The sequence below is a fragment of the Globicephala melas genome, chromosome 1, assembly GCF_963455315.2.
Source record: "Globicephala melas chromosome 1, mGloMel1.2, whole genome shotgun sequence".
NCBI classification, from domain to species: Eukaryota; Metazoa; Chordata; class Mammalia; order Artiodactyla; family Delphinidae; genus Globicephala; species Globicephala melas.
This window is the reverse complement of record NC_083314.1, coordinates 151,291,475-151,309,102: the sequence shown is the minus strand read 5'-3', so window position 1 is coordinate 151,309,102 and position 17,628 is coordinate 151,291,475. Positions and strand designations below refer to the sequence as shown.

At 49.1% G+C, this 17,628-nt stretch overlaps 1 protein-coding gene across 1 annotated transcript; it reads left to right on the top strand.

Annotated features, from left to right (window-relative positions):
- Positions 1–5,036: 5,036 nt before the first annotated feature.
- On the top strand, positions 5,037–16,867 carry KIF2C (kinesin family member 2C). Its single transcript, XM_030869938.2, has 17 exons — positions 5,037–5,151; positions 6,927–7,052; positions 7,604–7,704; positions 8,357–8,452; positions 9,080–9,134; positions 9,226–9,388; positions 10,552–10,642; positions 10,913–10,976; positions 11,056–11,147; positions 11,905–12,047; positions 12,831–13,035; positions 13,154–13,264; positions 14,139–14,206; positions 14,544–14,649; positions 14,743–14,856; positions 16,552–16,675; positions 16,785–16,867. Exons 1-17 carry the CDS (start codon positions 5,052–5,054, stop codon positions 16,865–16,867), a joined length of 1,842 nt encoding a protein of 613 aa, XP_030725798.1. The 5' UTR covers positions 5,037–5,051.
- The last annotated feature ends 761 nt before the right edge of the window (positions 16,868–17,628 follow it).

Below are 17,628 nucleotides of genomic sequence, written 5' to 3'. Positions count from 1 at the left end.
TTTTAGTTGAGCAGCTACCTCACCTCTGGCACGTCTAATACCCATATCACTAGAATGGTCTGACGTAAAGGTCAGGAGTGAGATAGGGAAACCTGAGGGCGCTAGAGCCTCAGTGCTGTGTTGAGGAACTGCTCACCTAAGCACTAGAGTGATTCCCCTGCCCAAACATACCTTCACCCCACAGTAGGCTCTCTTTTGAGTAGGGATGAGTCCTTATCCTCTGCAGCTCAGTTTTAAGAACTGTTCCTTGCCTACCTCACTGTGGGATATTCCAAGGGTGAAGTGCCAGGAGATTTGTCTCCGGGGGTTAGAAAGAAAGTCAACTGTCCCTTCCTTCAGGCCAACTCTACATTAAGAGTCTCTGTGGGATCCTAAAAGTGAAAAAGATGGGTAACTCTGATCTTTTCATACTATAGGCTTAATTCACAGTGCCAATGTAAGGACTGTGAACTTGGAGAAATCCTGCGTTTCGGTGGAATGGACAGAAGGAGGAGCCACAAAGGGCAAAGAGGTAGGTTCTATGAGTATGCCTGTACCACATTTAACACCTTCCTACCTAAAAGATGTGTGTGGAAATGGAACTTGTGTCAGCCTTGTTTTTGATGTCGACTTGTCCTCCCTAATCTTAAATATGGTCCTCTTTGAATGCATTGGGATTTTATTTAGGCAGGCCTGTTCTAAATTGAAGTAATCAACAGTTTCTGTTGTGTTTCTAGAAAGTAAACTGCACAGAATTCTAAAACCTTGCTCACCCAAGCTAGCTCTGAGTGCACACTACCTATGATATTGATTTGGGGAGCAAAATTGATAATCTAGTTGGGGAGACAAAAGTATGTTTCTGAAACACCAAATAATAGAAGGCAACTACAGATGAATAATGCTAGAGCAGCTCAGAGGTGGAAAATCACTGAGGATGAGCTGGGCTTGTGGGGGCCAGAAAGCTTAACAGAAACAGTGAGATGGCCCTCATGGGGACTGGTAAAGAAGCTGGCTCCGGGCATTGAGGAAGACCAAGGATGCTTGGCAGCAGCAAAAAGACTAAAAAAGGAAACTAGAGGGTCTTTGTCTCTTGCAGTAAGTTGTTTAAGATTTTATTCTGTAGGCAGTAGGAGCCTTGGAAGGATTTTGAGAAGAGGAGGGATGTGCCTAAGATATTTATGTTTTAGAGGCATTGTGGTGTGGTGAAGAGGTCACCAAGCTAAGAGTATGAAAACCTGGATTTTAGAGTCTGGCTCTGCCACTACTTAATGTGTTCTCAGGCACGTTTCTGTCCCTCTTAAAAATTCAACTTCCTCATTTCTAAAATGAGGATGATAATATTTACTTATTTTGGGTTGTTTTGAGGACTTATTCAACAAATCCATTTGTACTGGTTCCAAAATGCCAGCCAGTGTGTTTGGTACTGGGGATACAGAAGTGAATAAGACAGACCTGGACCCTCTTCTGTGGAGCTTAACAGATAACACATGTAAAGGGCTTGCTTAGTATCGTGCCTTATGGTAGGTATGCATATATTTAGGTGGTATATCTGAGAAATAGAAGAACTGAATTCTTTACATTATCTGTCCTTGAATCAAGAGGTTCCTAAAATTCCTTTCAACCATCTATTAGCAGTTCCGTGTGACTTATTTTTGTTTTTGTTGTTCGTTTAGAAATACAGCTCTTATTGGGTCTCACTCCAGCTTAAATATTGCCTTTGGAATAAAGTCCAAACTTCTTAGTGAGGAATTAAAGCCTTTTCAAGATCTGATCCCAATCAACTTTTTTTCTTTATACTACACACTCCTTCCAAAGTAGTGCCAGGGACAAATGGGGCAGTTCCCCACTCTATGATCCTGCCTAGTGTCTCGCTGCCTTCACACTCTCACTCTTATTCCTTCCTCCTGAATCATCAAAGTGAGGATCAGTTAATGTCAGAACTTTGGTCTCCTGTGTTGTTTATGCTCTCCGTAGTTTAGGGATTGGAATCGGGGGAGTGGGGGAGGGTAAGGGTCTGTAGCTGTCCAAGAAAAGTGGATAGAAGCCTGGCTACTGAAGTACTCGCCAGCTTTTGCATTTGGTGGTTCTGTCCTCCTCGTCTATCCCATGCTGCTTTGGTTTCTAGCCCTTTGTGCACATGGCTTCTGTCTCCCACTAGCATATGAGCTCACTGAAAGCAAGGGCGATACATGTCTTAATTCATTTTTGAATACCTTCCCCCTACAGCCTTACTCATGCCTAATAAGTGTTTGAATAGCTGATTAATACATAAAGGTTGCATATGTAGGAGGTGAAGCTCTCACCCTGGAGTACATGCTTCAGCTCTTTCACATTTTGAAACAGAAATAATCAAGTTGGTACTATTTAGGTGTGTTTGAACCTGCTGTGAAGTTTGAGTTGTCCCCAGGGACACGACTAGGGAATAAATATTTGTTTATAGCTATTAGTACTTGGTGGAACTTAAAGTTTATAAAGTCTGAATCTAGGGGTAGCCTTGACTGCAGAGATGCAATTGGATTGAACAAGCTATGTTGTTCACAGAAGCTTTTACTTGCTCCTTGCAGATTGATTTTGATGATGTGGCTGCAATAAACCCAGAAATCTTACAGCTTCTTCCTTTACACCCAAAGGACAGTCTGCCCCTGCAGGAGAATGTAACGGTTCAGGTAGGTGCCTGTCACCTGACTGCAGCCAGTGCCCCATTTGGCTTGTTGGCTCTTTGCTGGTTTGTTTTCTGGGGCTGCTTAGTTCTTTAGCACAGCACATGGGCCCAGGATAGGCCCTTGAGAATTGATAAGAGCCATATATTGTGGTGGTTTGTTTTGTTTTTCAGAAACAAAAGCGCAGATCAGTCAGCTCCAAAATTCCCGCTCCAAAGGAAGGTAAATGGATTTCTACTGGTTCACTGTCCTGGGGTTTGTGCCAGGAATGATGTTCTTGGAGCTCAGGAAGCTGTGAAGTAGACTCATTGCTCCAGTTTAGCAGGTGGCTTTTGTGTGGGCTGAGTCCTGCCCTGTCTTCCAAGCATCTTCCTCAGTGAGGAAGAATCTAACCTACAGGGAGGAAGAAATGGAGAGGTGTTGGTCAAAGTGTGCAGAGTTTCAGTTATGCAAGATAAAGACGTTCTGGAGATTTAATGTACAACATAGGGCCTATGATTAATAATACTGTATTGTACACTTAGAAATTTACTGTGAGGGTAGATCTTATGTTAAGTGTTCTTACCACAAAAGGAAAAAACAAAATACAAAACAAAGGGAGCAGGAGGAAACTTTTGGAGGTGATGAGTAGGTTTATCGCATTGATTGTGATAATGATTTCATGGGTGTATACCTACCTCCAAACCCATCAAATTGTACACATTAAATATCTACAGCTGTTTATATGTCAGTCATACCTCTAAAGCAGTTTAAAAAAAAGAAAAGAAGAGAAAGAATTCAACAGTTCAACCTACAGCTCTTACTTAGGCCAACCTCTCAGGGACTTGGTGCATTTGGGAAATTTGCTGACTGGCCTGTGGAATCCAGAGCAGTAATCAGCCATTGTGGGCTTGTTTTCTCTCCTTGGGGGAACAACATGCCTTGGAGTGAGGTGGTGGGCAGGCTGTGAGAAAAGCTAGGTCAGGGCCATTTAGAAGTAGAGTTGGCAGTGCTGTGGTGATCTGGGGGTGGGGTGAGATTGGACAGATAATAGCAATGCCTCGAACTCCAACAGAAGGTTGGGCTTTCTCTGCAGAAGGAGTCAGCATAAACCTACTTTGACTACAGTCATCTGTGATGGTGGCTATAGGCACAAACTGCCCAAATAATCCAGCTTATAACCCAGAACCAGCTATACCTCACAGCCTGTCCCAGTCCAGGGGGTATCACTGCCTTGACATAACACAGCCACCTTGGGCCCAGAAATGACATGCCTGGAGCTTCAGGTTCCCGGGGGCCCAAGGTGAAAGGTGGTGCAGTTTTGAGCTTCAGCTGGGCATGACTGGTGTGTTGCTGGCCCTCTCTTGCAGGCTATACCACCGTAAGGGCCTGCAAGAGAGGTGGGGGTGGCAGCCATCCCACTCCACGTGCATGACACGAAAGGATGCTACCACCGCTCCTTTTAATGGAAAAAAAGCCTTAATGAATGTGCATGATATTGAACAGTAGAAATGAAACACAAGATTATAGATCTTTTGAGAAATAGGAAAATTATAATAATTCATGCTCTTTATGAAAAATAGGGATTATATAGAGCCATCAGATCAGCCCAAATTTAGGAAACTCAAATTCAGTACAAGTTGATATTTACTTATATGACACCAGTGTTTTATTTCCAAATTCACTACTTCTTTTATTTATAGGTGCATTATTTCTTTCTTAGGGAGAGAAACTATATAGATGGGTAGAAATTGGCAAGAATTAAAGTATAACTCAATTGTTTCTCTCAGTTAAGCATTCTTTTAAGATTCCAGAAAATTCATGTAGCTGATCCCATGGTTTCTAAAGATGTGGCCCAGGCCTGGCTCTGTAAAATATCTTGGAGCAGTGGAAAAAGCCCAGACTGGAATCTGGCAGTCTTGGGTTCACATCCCGGTTCTGACGCTTACTAGTTGAGTGGCATTGGGCAAGTTGCTTAATTTTTCTGTGCCTTAATGTCATCTTCCATTAGTTGGGAATACTGATACTTACCTCATGATGTTTCGCGATATGGGAAGATTGTAGAATGGTAGGTGCTGTTGCTAAGGTTAAGAATGCTTTTTTTCAGGGATTAGGTCTACGTCTCCAGAAATGATTTCAGATTGTCTGTAGGTCCCTCCATTTACTCAAGACAGATGCTTTTGTGGGAGCCCTCAGGAGCTCTCAGATTGCAGAACGTAACAAATTAGTTTTGGGGTCACTAGTACTTGGCCTTTCTAATTTTTCCTTTCCTTGGGTGGAAGGAATGGGGAGTTGGTGGGCTCCTTTCCTGTATAGAATCTTGGAGGGTTACCCCCGACGGCCCCTCTATTATGCCTGTTGGCTCTCCTGATCATGCTGCACTGATCGGCTTCTGCCCTTGGTCCTTCAGGTCTCCGAGGCCGCTCCACTCGCATGTCCACTGTCCCAGAGGTTCGCATCACCACTCAGGAGAATGATATGGAGGTGGAACTGCCTGCATCTGCAAGTTCCCGCAAGCAGTTTTCAGTTCCCAGTGAGTAATGAATCTGTTCTCCCTGTTTGAGGCCCTGGAGTGGTCCTCACACATTGCCCTGAACCTGTTCTAGAATATCCTAGGATTCCTACACTCTCTGGCTTTTGTATTGTTCTGCTCCTGCCCCACTGCTCCCTTGTCTGGAAATCATCTCACTTTACTTTTTAAACTTTATTTAAACGTAATATATATACAGAAGAGTAAACCTATCGTTGACTACATAGTTCACAAAGTGAACACACTCATGTAACTGACACCCAGATCAAACAGAGCATTACCAGCACCCCCAAAAGTCCCCCTCAGGCCCCCTCCCAGTTCCTAAGCCCCCAAGGGTACCTACGTCCTGACTTCAGATCGCATAAATTAACTTTTTCTCTTTTTTTTGACTTTATATAAATGGAGTTTTTAAAACTTTTTCTTTTAATTTATTTTTGGCTGCACTGGGTCTTTGTTGCTGCGCGCAGGCTTTCTCTAGTTGCAGCAAGTGGGGGTTACTCTTCGTTGCGGTGCGCAAGCTTCTCACTGTGGTGGCTTCTCTTGTTTTGGAGCACGGGCTCTAGGAGCGCTGGCTTCAGTAGTTGTGGCTCGCAGGCTCAGTAGTTGTGGCTCGCGGGCTTCAGTAGTTGTGGCTCACAGGCTCTAGAGCGCAGGCTCAGTAGTTGTGGTGCACGGGCTTTAGTTGCTCCGCAACATGTGGGATCTTCCTGACCAGGGATTGAACCCGTGTCGCCTGCATTGGCAGGTGGATTCTTAACCACTGCACCAGCAGGGTAGAGGGTAGTCCCAAACATTTTTAATTGTCAACTTTACTAGTTATTAGTAAATAAAGTAGGTGATTTTTGTAATCATTACATTTAATGTGTATCAAATTCAGCTCTAATAAAGTGAAGGCAAACAAAAGGGTCACGACCAGGTATGGGAAGTAGTGAGTCACCATGGGTTGTACCTTTCTGGGTTGAATCAATATGGTTGGTTGGGGCTTCTCTGGTGGCGCAGTGGTTAATAAGAATCCACCTGCCAACGCAGGGGACACGGGTTTGATCCCTGGCCCTGGAAGACCCCACATGCCGCGGAGCAACTAAGCCCGTGAGCCACAACTACTGAAGCCTGCGCGCCTAGAGCCTGTGCTCCACAACAAGAGAAGCCACCGCAATGAGAAGCTCGCACACCGCAAAGAAGAGTAATCCCTGCTCGCCGCAACCAGAGAAAAGCCTGCACGCAGCAACGAAGACCCAACGCAGCCAAAAATAAAATAAATAAAATAAAAATAAATAAATTTATTTAAAAAAATATATGGTTGGTTGTTGCTCAGTTTCCCATTATCCCTGGGTTTCAGTCCTTGCTCCTGTTAACCACCTGGGTTCTGAAGTCAGAAATTTCTCCTAAATGAGTAGAAAGGCCTGGCCTGGCCTGAGAACCCATGCTTGGTCAAGCCTGAAGAGTTCAGGCCTTTAAAGGCTTTTCCCTTCATGGTGAAGCCCACACTGAGCTACTCACACACTCTTTTAAGTTTTTTTTTTTTTTTTTTTTGCCCCGACCACCCTCTTTAAGATTTCTTGACCCCAGGAGCCAGCGCCTGTGGAGGGACTTGTTGGGTTCAAGGTGTGGGCCGAGATGCAGGAAAAAGCCTGAGCTTTGCTCACACGGTAGGAGCCTGAGCCCTTGCTGAGCTGGCAGTCGGTAGCCTTCCTCCTGGCCTATGACCCGCTAGGGCTCAGATGAGCATGGCTGCCGTATGCCTGCCTGCTTCTCCAATGACTCTTGTTCCCCCACAGCCGGCCCCCCTAGGCCCTCCTGCCCTGCAGTGGCTGAGATACCATTGACGATGGTCAGCGAGGAGGTGGAAGAGCAAGTCCATTCCTCCGTCCAAGGCAGCTCTTCTGCAAACCCTGTGAACTCAGGTAGACATGCTGAGCTGTCTGCTGCCCTGCTCCTAGTGCAGGATAGGTAGTTACAGCCTGTCCCACACCTGGCTTGCCTTGGCACCTGAATTCAAACCATGTTTGTCACATGGGGTCGTGTTTCCCTGTGGCCACGGAATCAATCTTTCACAAGAGGTGACCCTGTCACTGCCAGGTGGCAGGAGCCCTCTGATGTAGTTGAGGTGCTATCACAGCTAAAGTCTTGGCCAACACCCGAAGAACAGCCCAGAGTGCCCACCAAGACCAAGCAGGGATGATCTCACCTCTTCTGGTTTTTGAGAAGATGCCACAGAGGCATAGAGAGAGCTTGGGTTAGACCTGGAGTGCCCACATTAGCAAGTCTCTTGTGGGCTTGGCCATCCCAAGAGTCATAGCTGTTGCTTCCTCTCCGTGCATATGGTGACATAAGAGCAAGGGTCTAGAGAAGGCCTAGTCCTGGGAAAGGCCCAGGACTCAACACAACAGCCAGAGAAGAACAGGCTGGCCTAGACAGGTAAAAGAAAGGGCTTCCTTTTTTTTTCTCCCCCTAGTTCGGAGGAAATCTTGTATTGTGAAGGAAATGGAAAAAATGAAGAACAAGCGAGAAGAGAAAAGAGCCCAGAACTCTGAAATGAGAATAAAACGAGCTCAGGTACCTTTCTTGGGAAGCAAGGGCAAAGGTTTTTGGACAGGCATCCTTAACTGAAACCTTGTCTGCCACAGAGATAACAGTTTGGCCCCAGCATTTCTGAGGCTCCAGTTCTGATATCCAAGAAGTTTAACTAGTTTCTCATCAGGATTCAGAGAACAAATAATTCAGATATTCTTCTGAAGCCCCTCAGATGAGGAATGTTTGCTGCTGATTGTCCAATGGGCACGCACATCACACAGTTCAGTGTCCAGTGGGCTGCTGGGCACAGTTGCCTGCCTCCCCCGACTTCCTAGTTGTGTGTATGCAGGGGTGCCACAGTGGAGTTCCAGTTTGGATTATTTCCCGTTAGTTGGGTTAATGGCACAGGGGAATCCCAGCCTGCTGGTCTCCTAAGATGTAGGACAGTGGCTCTTGCCCCAGTTCCTAGAGTGGTTGGTGCATGCCTAGGCCCCCTGCCAATCTTTGTTCCCAAGACTTTGTTCCTGGGTTCTCTGCCCAGAGCCAGAGTTGGGGGCAGTGAGATCGTGTGGGGGCTTGTCAGCCCTGCAGGGCTGTGTGCATATGAAGAGCTGTTGTTGCTGTTCCTAGCACTGAGGCCTGAGAGCACTTAACATCTTGGCAGTCAGTCTTTCTTCACTCCTATCCCAAACAGGAGTATGACAACAGCTTTCCAAACTGGGAATTTTCCCGGATGATTAAAGAATTTCGGGCTACTTTGGAATGTCATCCACTTACTGTGACTGATCCTGTAAGTAATCCCAAAGGGTTTCTACCTCTCCTTCCTGAGTAGGTGTACAATTTTTTTTTTTTAACATAGTTGATTTCAACATCGTGTTGGTTTCAGGTGTACAGCACAGTGATTGAGTCTCTCTCTCTCTACATATATATGTAAATACACACACACACACACACACACACGATTCCTTTTCAGATTCTTTTCCCGAGTAGGCGTACAAGTGAGAGACAGAATCATCTCTTAAAGCAGTGAGAGCGTGCAGGAATCTTCACTCACCCTCAAGGGGTTTTTTAATACCCTTTGGTGGGCTGGAGCTAGTGAGGCCTAGATAGGAGAGTCTGATCTTTATCAACTCCCACACCCCCATCCTCCCTGCTTCAGTAGGTTGGCTAGATTCTTACTACTAATCATGAAAGTATGCTGAACCCTCCTATAGGCAGCAGAGTGAGGAAACTGGGAAGAAAATTCAGAGCTGCCTTCTTACGCTCCAGAGTAACTATGGGCATAGTGGGTTCCAGTGTTAGATCTTGGCCCTTGCCTGAGCCAAACTTGGGATTAGAACTGGACGGGTTGTGGACAAGCTTTCTTTCAGTATTGCTCTGACCTTTTGCTCTTGGTTGTCTTTTCTCATCCTCGAAGATTGAAGAGCACAGGATATGTGTTTGTGTTAGGAAACGACCGCTGAATAAACAAGGTAAGCCCTATTCAGTCAGAATGAGGCTTTGGACTGACTGTGGGATCCCCCAAGTCCAGGGAGCATCCCCTGAAATACTGTCCTTCTGCAGAATTGGCCAAGAAAGAAATTGATGTGATTTCCGTTCCTAGCAAGAGTGTCCTCTTGGTACATGAGCCCAAGTTAAAAGTGGATTTAACAAAGTACCTGGAGAACCAAGCATTCTGCTTTGACTTCGCATTTGATGAAACAGCTTCAAATGAAGTCGTCTACAGGTTAGTCCCTTGCCTCTTTGTTTCTCCTCCTTCCCCCTGACACTTTACTCTTTCCAATGAGGGACATTGTGGTAACACTCACGCTCACAGACATGCTGACCCTGAAGCCCTTCCTGGCTTCCTCTTGTGTTTTCTTTGGATGGGCCATGACACAGAGCTGGCTCTGGCTCCCAGCACCTGGAAGGCCCTGTTGGGGCTGTCCCATCCCGTTTTTCAGCTTTAGTGGCCCACGCTTCTGAGTGGACAGAAGTGAGGTATTACCCATTGCACTCTTTGAAGCTGGGCTGGGCAAGCCCTAGGGGTTCTTCCTATGTCCTGTGCAGCCACCCATTTCCCACTGGGCTTAGCAGACTCAGCAAACTCTGCAACTACTCTGTCCAATACAGCACCCACTAGCCTCATGCGACTGTTTAAATAAAGTTAAAAATTCAGTTCTTCAGGGACTTCCCTGGCACTCCACTGGTTAAGAATCTGTGCTTCCACTGCAGGGGGCTTGGGTTCGATCCCTGGTTGGGGAACTAAGATCCCGCAAGCCATGCGGTGTGGCCAAAAAAAATTCAGTTCTTCAGTTACACTAGCCACATTTCCAGTGCTCAATAGCCATGTGTGGCAGTGGCTACTATCGGACAGCACTGCTCTAGACCAGAGGTTGATAAACTATAGTCCATGGACCAATTTGGCTTGCAATCCCTTCTTATATGGCTCTCAAATTAAGAATGGATTTTGTGTTTTTAAAGAATCATTAAATATATATGTATATTTATGTATGTATGTATGTATATATATGGAAGAGACCTATTTTAGGCCCACAAAGCCTAAAATAATTTAGGTTCCTACTTTAGATGGTTTCTTTGATCTTTGTAGCATATCTTATGCTGGAAGTCGGTTGCTAAGCTCAAGCTTTCACCTTGTGTCTCCAGGGTAGAGGAGGTGCTCAGTTAGAGTGTGGACCATCAGCCTGCTCCTGGCAGGTCGGTCCAGCTCTCCCCAGGTGGCTAGGAGAATTTCAAATTTATAAGTGGGGATGGGGTCAGGTGGGACCACTTTGTGTGAGAGGTGTGCTCATGCTTGGAAGGAGGCCTCCAGGAGTCCTGCTTTGTGCTCCATGTCCCAGGGAGCACATTTGAGGAGAGATGTACACTCTTCCCCATCCTTTCTCCTAGGTTCACAGCAAGGCCACTTGTACAGACAATCTTTGAAGGGGGAAAAGCAACCTGTTTTGCATATGGCCAGACAGGAAGTGGTAAGACTCATGTGAGTATTCAGGCCTGGCAGAGAGCAAGCCTACCCATAGCGGAATTCTGGGTCTCTGAAAAGGAGGACAATGAGTTTGTTGCAGAAAATCCCCTCAGTGCAGATGCCCCATCTCCAGATGCCTTTGCTGTGCCAGGTTCAAGGAGGGGCCTTAGTAGGTCCAGCCTCCCCTCCCAGCTTTGGTGTGGCCCACTGTGGTGGTGGAGCCAGTAGTGCCCTGGCCTAGGCCAAGGGCCCTTTACCACGGTCTTCTGCCCCCTCCCTTTGCAGACGATGGGTGGAGACCTCTGTGGGAAAGCCCAGAACGCATCGAAAGGGATCTATGCGATGGCCTGTAAGTAGTGTGTTCTGCCACAGTGGGGTTGGGCACAGAAGGGCAGGTTGCTTACTTAATCCAGCCTCTCTCCTCACAGCCCGGGACGTCTTCCTCCTGAAGAATCAGCCCCGATACCGGAACCTCGGCCTGGAAGTCTATGTGACATTCTTCGAGATCTATAATGGGAAGGTAGCTGGCGGGGAGCCCTTTGTTTATGCTGTTGGGGCCCCTGAAGTTTCAGAAACCTTGAGGTTGGCTAGAAATTGTAGAAGCCAAACAACCTGTGGGTTGTCAAGCCTCTGGGCCACTTCGCCCAAACGTGTGGGAGCTTTCATCCAATGGTGGGGTGGTACCCATGCTCAACAAGTATGGCAGGAATATGCCTCAGGGCCACCTCTCAGATGGGAGGTTTGCCTGTGTGTGCCCTGTCCTCCCTCCACACACCTCCCTCATAACTCTCTTCCCCATTCTCACACTCGTGTTCTCTCTATAGATGTCTATGTATCTTTCTGCCTCTATGCTTTTGCAGAGTCATCTTCCCCAAGTGGGGTCTAGATAATAATAATAGCTAGGGTTGCTTATTAAGAGGTTACTAGGTGCTAAGCACTATTCTAAGCGCTTTACTTGTCTCAGCTCTTCACCACAATCCTACTAGGAAGTATTACTGTCACTGTCACTATTGTACAGATGAGAAACGAGGCTAGGTGGTTAAGTACTTGTCCAGGTTCACATAGCTAGTAAAGTAGCAGGGTCGCATCAAACTGAGGCAGTCTGGTTCAGCTCCCAAGTGGACTGTCCGCTGCTAGTCTGGCATAACCCAGCTCGGCCTCTCCTGCCTTTCCTGCTGCCAGCCCTTGTCTAAGCTGGGACCGGCCCTGAAGGAGGGAGGAGTCAGTGGGGTGCCCGGTGCCTGATGGCCTTGGCCTTGTTCCCCTGCCTGACACAGCTGTTCGACCTGCTCAACAAGAAGGCCAAGCTGCGCGTGCTAGAGGATGGCAAGCAGCAGGTGCAGGTGGTGGGGCTGCAGGAGCACGTGGTGAGCTGTGCTGATGACGTCATCAAGATGATCGACATAGGCAGTGCCTGCAGGTCAGAGTTCCGGCCAGGGGAAGGGGCCACCTTCTAATGCCAGGTCAGGTAACAGACTAGCGCTGAGTCCTTTGCTGTTTCCACGGAGCGCCGCTTTCCCTGGCTTGGTGCGGGCTCTGAAGGCCTCTGCCTTAAGTGGTCTCAATGGGGCCGATGACCCAGGACGAGACTTATCAGGGTCGAGTCAAAGTATCTTGAATCTGACCAAGGCAGGCTTTATTCCCCGGCTTTTACCCAAAGGCACGCTTCCTGGCTTCTCTGGGTTTCTCCTTGCTGTTCCCTCCCTCTGTGGTGGGAGACAGGAGCTCTGGATGTGCTCTAGGCTGGAAGTGATGGGGCCACAGCTCCCTTCCTGTATAGAGGTGGGGAAGTGCACTACCAGGGCCCTAGGCGTGGTGCAGTGGATGCTGGGCAGCTTATGGAGGCCCAGGGAGAGGGCTGCCCACCCCAGGGCCCTTGAGTTGCAGCAAGTGGTTCATGACAGCCCCTCCTTCCCTGTGTGCCCTTCAGCAGAGGCAACTCATGCTTCCCCGTGTCCTATGGGCCCTGGGGTCTGGCCAAGGCCCTCACACAGAATCCAGTACTTTGACTGCAAGCGTAAGCCACTAGGTCCAGAGCTGGAGGGAGGGCAGGACAGAAGTGGGACAGGATGACACAAGACATCTTAGAGTCCTGACCTGTGTGCCTCTGCTACCGGAGAACTGACTGCTTTGGAACCTGGGGTGCCATGGTGGCTGGTGACCCTGGGAGCTCATAGTCCTTCTTTGTCCTCCTTTGCCACAGGACCTCTGGGCAGACATTTGCCAACTCCAGCTCTTCCCGCTCCCACGCCTGTTTCCAGATTCTTCTTCGAGCCAAAGGGAGAGTGCATGGCAAGTTCTCTTTGGTGGATCTGGCAGGGAACGAGCGAGGTGCAGACACTTCCAGTGCTGACCGGCAGACCCGCATGGAGGGCGCAGAAATCAACAAGAGTCTCCTGGCTCTGAAGGTAGTGGAGCCCAGCTGGAGGGGAGGGGGTTGGCCTGGAGGGCTGCTGGGGGAGGGAGGGAGAGAGTGGGCATCTCAAGAGGAGGGAGGGGACCTCAGCTTCCCCTGCTGTGCCCCAGGAATGCATCAGGGCCCTGGGACAGAACAAAGCTCACACCCCGTTCCGCGAGAGCAAGCTGACACAGGTGCTAAGGGACTCCTTTATCGGGGAGAACTCAAGGACCTGCATGGTGAGTAGGGTCCCTTTGGAGGTGGTGCACTCCTGTCCCTGGGCAAGAGGCTTGGTGCTCTTGGCCACCTGGGTTTCTAGGCTCTAACTTGACTGGGCTTCACCTCCTGCTTTTGGACACCAGGCTCCTCTTTGCCTACCCAAGAGGGGAGGAAAGGGTCTTCTCCCTTTATTGTATGTCCGTGCAGCTCTTGTTTTGGGGAAGGTCATTCCTCCCTTACCTGATGAAAAGGGGGCTGGAGAATTCAGAAGGAGGACCTTTGGGGAAGCAGGAGAGGCAGTCCTCGTCTCTTCTGTGGCTTCCCTCAGGGGTCATTGGCTCCCAGCCTAGCAAATAGAGGGCCACAACTGTGAGTGATTTTTTGTGTGTGTGTGTGTGGCCGCGTTGGGTCTTTGTTGCTGTGCACAGGCTTTCTCTAGTTGCAGTGAGCGGGGGCTACTCTTCGTTGTGGTGCGCGGGCTTCTCATTGCAGTGGCTTCTCTTGTTGCAGAGCACGGGCTCTAGGCATGCGGGCTTCAGTAGTTGTGGCTCGCAGGCTCTAGAGCGCAGGCTCAGTAGTTGGGGTGCACGGGCTTATTTGCTCCGCGGCATGTGGGATCTTCCCGGACCAGGGCTCAAACCCATGTCCCCTGCATTGGCAGGCGGATTCTTAACCACTGCGCCACCAGGGAAGTCCCCAGGGACCAATTTTTAAGGCACCTTAGTTTGCAGGGCTCATGGGGCAAGTTGCCTGGCACAGAGTGGTTGCTTAATGGGTTCTGCCCCCAATTCCACGTGGGTATTAGCAGCCTAAAGAACTCCTACTGGCAGCCTCTCCAAGAGCACCCTTACCCTGTGATCCTTGACGTTTAAGTGCCCATTCCCTCTTTTGCAGATCGCCATGATCTCACCAGGCATAAGCTCCTGTGAATATACTTTAAATACACTAAGATATGCAGACAGGTACTAGTACCTACACCAGGTGGGATGGGGAGGGGGTGCAGGATGGGGGAGGGAATGACAGCAATGAGAGCGGGGAGGAAGCTCTGGCGACTCAGTGCCCATTGTCTCCTCTTCTGTGACTCGCTGAATCTGAGGCCTAGGAGTTCATATATGATGCTACAAGGTTTTTTCCGATCCCCTCAGGCTTTGGTGGGGAGCAGTGTGAGTGAGGGACTTCTCCTAGGCTAAAGCAAAGCTGCTAGTCCATCTCCTCGAAGTCTCGCAATCTGAGTGGTGCTGCACACTCGTGAGTGCCAAGAAGGCTGCTGTGGGATCTGAGACCTTCTTCTTTTCTCAGGGTCAAGGAGCTGAGCCCCCACAGTGGGCCCAGTGGGGAGCAGCCAACTCAGATGGAAACAGAAGAGATGGAAGCCAGCTCTGACGGGGCCCTGAGCACAGGCAACGTAAGGGGCAGGGTGGGCCAGGCAAGACAGAAACGTGGCCTCCTGAGATGGGGACTGGTCCACACTGTTGTGTCTCTGCTTTTGCCCCCTTAGTTCTCCAAGGAAGAGGAGGAACTGTCTTCCCAGATGTCCAGCTTCAATGAAGCCATGACTCAGATCAGGGAGCTGGAGGAGAGGGCCATGGAAGAGCTCAAAGAGATTATACAGGTGGAGGGCTAGCCCTGGGCTGGGAGAGACTGGATATCCATCCTAGCACGGGCTCAGCGCCATTCCTGGACTGTGACCTGGGCTTTGCCCCTCCCCGGGTCTTCTGGCTGGGGTGGCAAGAGGCAGCCGTCTACACCAGCATTTCTTAATTCTCCATTTATTTTTTCAGCTGCTCTTCTAGAGCAGCTGATTACGGCACCTCCTTCCCCAGCCTGGCACACATAGGCTTTCCTCCATCGTTCTGGCTGGAGCTGGTGTCTCTACCCCATGCTCCTGACTGAGGGTTTGGAGGGTAACCTTGTCTTGTTTGTTCAGTGAATGTTTGGTGAGTACTTTCTATATGCCAGCTCCTGTGCTGAGACCAAGGGCCAAAAACCTGAAGTATGGATAACAGGCCCGAAATAAGACTTGATCAATCGTGACTCTTCTATTTATAAGCTGATTTCCTTGTGAAAGTCATTGAGTTTCACTGGGCCCCCAGATTCTTCATCCCCAAAATGGGCAAGACAAGATGGTTACATCTGAGGATTAAGTGATATGTTTTTTTGTTTTTTGTTTTTTGTTTTTTTTTTTGCGGTACGCGGGCCTCTCACTGTTGTGGCCTCTCCCGTTGCGGAGCACAGGCTCCGGACGCGCAGGCTCAGCGGCCATGGCTCACGGGCCCAGGCGCTCCGCGGCATGCGGGATCTTCCCAGACCGGGGCACGAACCCACGTCCCCTGCATCGGCAGGCGGACTCTCAACCACTGCACCACCAGGGAAGCCCCCAAGTGATATGTTTTTAAAGCACTCAGCCATCCCCAGCATGTAGTCAGCATTTAGTAAGTGGTAGATGCTACCACTGCTGTGATCCCTGCTGTGGAAGAGCAAGTGGGAGAGAGTCCCTAAGAATGGGGCTTTCAGAGTGTAGAGCAGAGGGGAGAGCTCGGGGCACTTAGAACTGAGGAGGGAACATGTAGGATAAATGCCTACATGTGTCCTCCCTCCGTGGCACGCTCAGGGTACAAATGTTTGAAAGGACGTGGTACTTTCAGGAAGAATGAGAGGTTCACTCTGGCCAGAGCAAAAGGTGTGAGCAGATGAGGGAAGGAGATGAAGGCTGTGGACAGGTCAGCTGGGACCTGATGCTAAAGGCCTGGACTTCGTTATGAGGGCAGTAGATGCCTTTGAAGAGAGTAAAGCAGAGTGGTGACATGGTCACATCAGAGCTTTAGGTACCTTACTATGGCCACAGTATAGAGGCTGGTTTCGGGATGTGGGGCGAGCATGAGTAGAGGCACTTAGGAGTTAAGAGCAGTTAGAAGATTGTTAGAGTTCAAGAGAGATGTTAGTGTCTAGACCAACTATGACCATGGCCATGGTATTGGAATTAGGGCATGAGATTTAAGAACCATTTCAGGGGTGGAATTAGTAGGATTGGGGGACAAGCAGGGTGAAAGAAGTTCTTGCTGAGATTTCTGGCTTGAGCATCAAGACAGATGATAACATTCATTTGATATAAGGCACACGCACAAGTTTGGGGTGGGGAAGAGGATGAATTCAAGCTGAGAATTTCTGGGAGAGGATCAGGAGGCAGGGTATGGGGCATGGCTGGAGGAGTGGGCATCTGCATTGCAGATGGTAGAGCCCTAGGAATGATTTGCTAGATTGGTTTGGTCATTATTGACCTGACAAGGTTCGCGCTGTGTTGTTGCAGGAAGGGCCAGGCTGGCTGGAGCTCTCCGAGATGGCTGAGCAGCCAGACTACGACCTGGAGACCTTTGTGAATAAAGCAGAATGTGCCCTGGCCCAGCAAACCAAGCACTTCTCAGCCCTGCAAGGTGGGTGCGGCCAGAGGATGGGGCTTCTGCGGGTGATGGCAGCTCTGCCAGAGGGAATGAGGCCTCTGAGAGACCCACTAACCCCGGGTGCACCACCCTTTCCTTCCAGATGTCCTCAAGGCCTTGCGCCTGGCCATGCAGCTAGAAGAGCAGGCCAGCAAACAAATAAGCAGCAAGAAACGGCCCCATTGACGACTGCAAATAAAGATCTGTTTGGTGTCACACCCAGCCTTTTCCCCTTCCCTTCCCTCCTCAGCGAACTCTGGGCACCTGGTGGGTCTAGTCAAGGTCTGAGCTGGGACAAGCTTTGGTAAATGCCAAGTATGGGGGCATCTGGGCCCAGGGCAGCTGGGAAGGGGTCAGAGTGCATGGGACATGACTTTCCTTTTCCTCAGTTGTAGCCATGAAGGGAACAAGGATGGAAAGAGGGAGCTTTTAGTTATCTTATGTGCTGCCCTTCTCTCCAAGAGGGGAAAGCTCTCTGGTGTAGAGTTTTCCCTTGGGCAGCACTCTGCCTGTGTGGACTGGCTGCTGGTGGAGAGCTCCCTGGGGTTGTCCTGGCTCTTGGGAGAGGGAAGGAGCCTTTAGTTCAGCTCTGCTGGCCCTGGCCTGCCTTCCATACCCTTGGTCGGGGCACTAATATGTTTTGTACTTGAAAAAAAGTTGCCGGGACCTCTTCCTTCCCTGCTGTTTTTTGAGGCCCAAGAGGATCCCTGCTGTTTTCTGTTTTATGTATTTATACATTGTGTCTAACAATAAAGAGAAAAAAATCAGCCTGTTGAGTGGTATGTGGGAAGTGCCTGGGATGTGTATGAGCCTTCTGGGACTTAGGACCCTACTGCAACTCTGGGTAGTGCTGATTCTGTACTCTACCCAGGAGACCAAATCTACACCTGCAGTTTCAGTGACATGGTGAAGACTCCAACCTCTGCCTTGTTCAATGCTGACTAGAT

Coding starts and splice junctions, on each gene's coding strand:
- KIF2C (XM_030869938.2), top strand. CDS start 5,052: ATGTCCACTGTCCCAGAGGTTCGCATCACCACTCAGGAGAATGATATG. Junction 11,148..11,904: donor TCGAGATCTATAATGGGAAG/GTAGCTGGCGGG, acceptor TGCCTGACACAG/CTGTTCGACCTGCTCAACAA. Junction 14,207..14,543: donor ACACTAAGATATGCAGACAG/GTACTAGTACCT, acceptor TTCTTTTCTCAG/GGTCAAGGAGCTGAGCCCCC.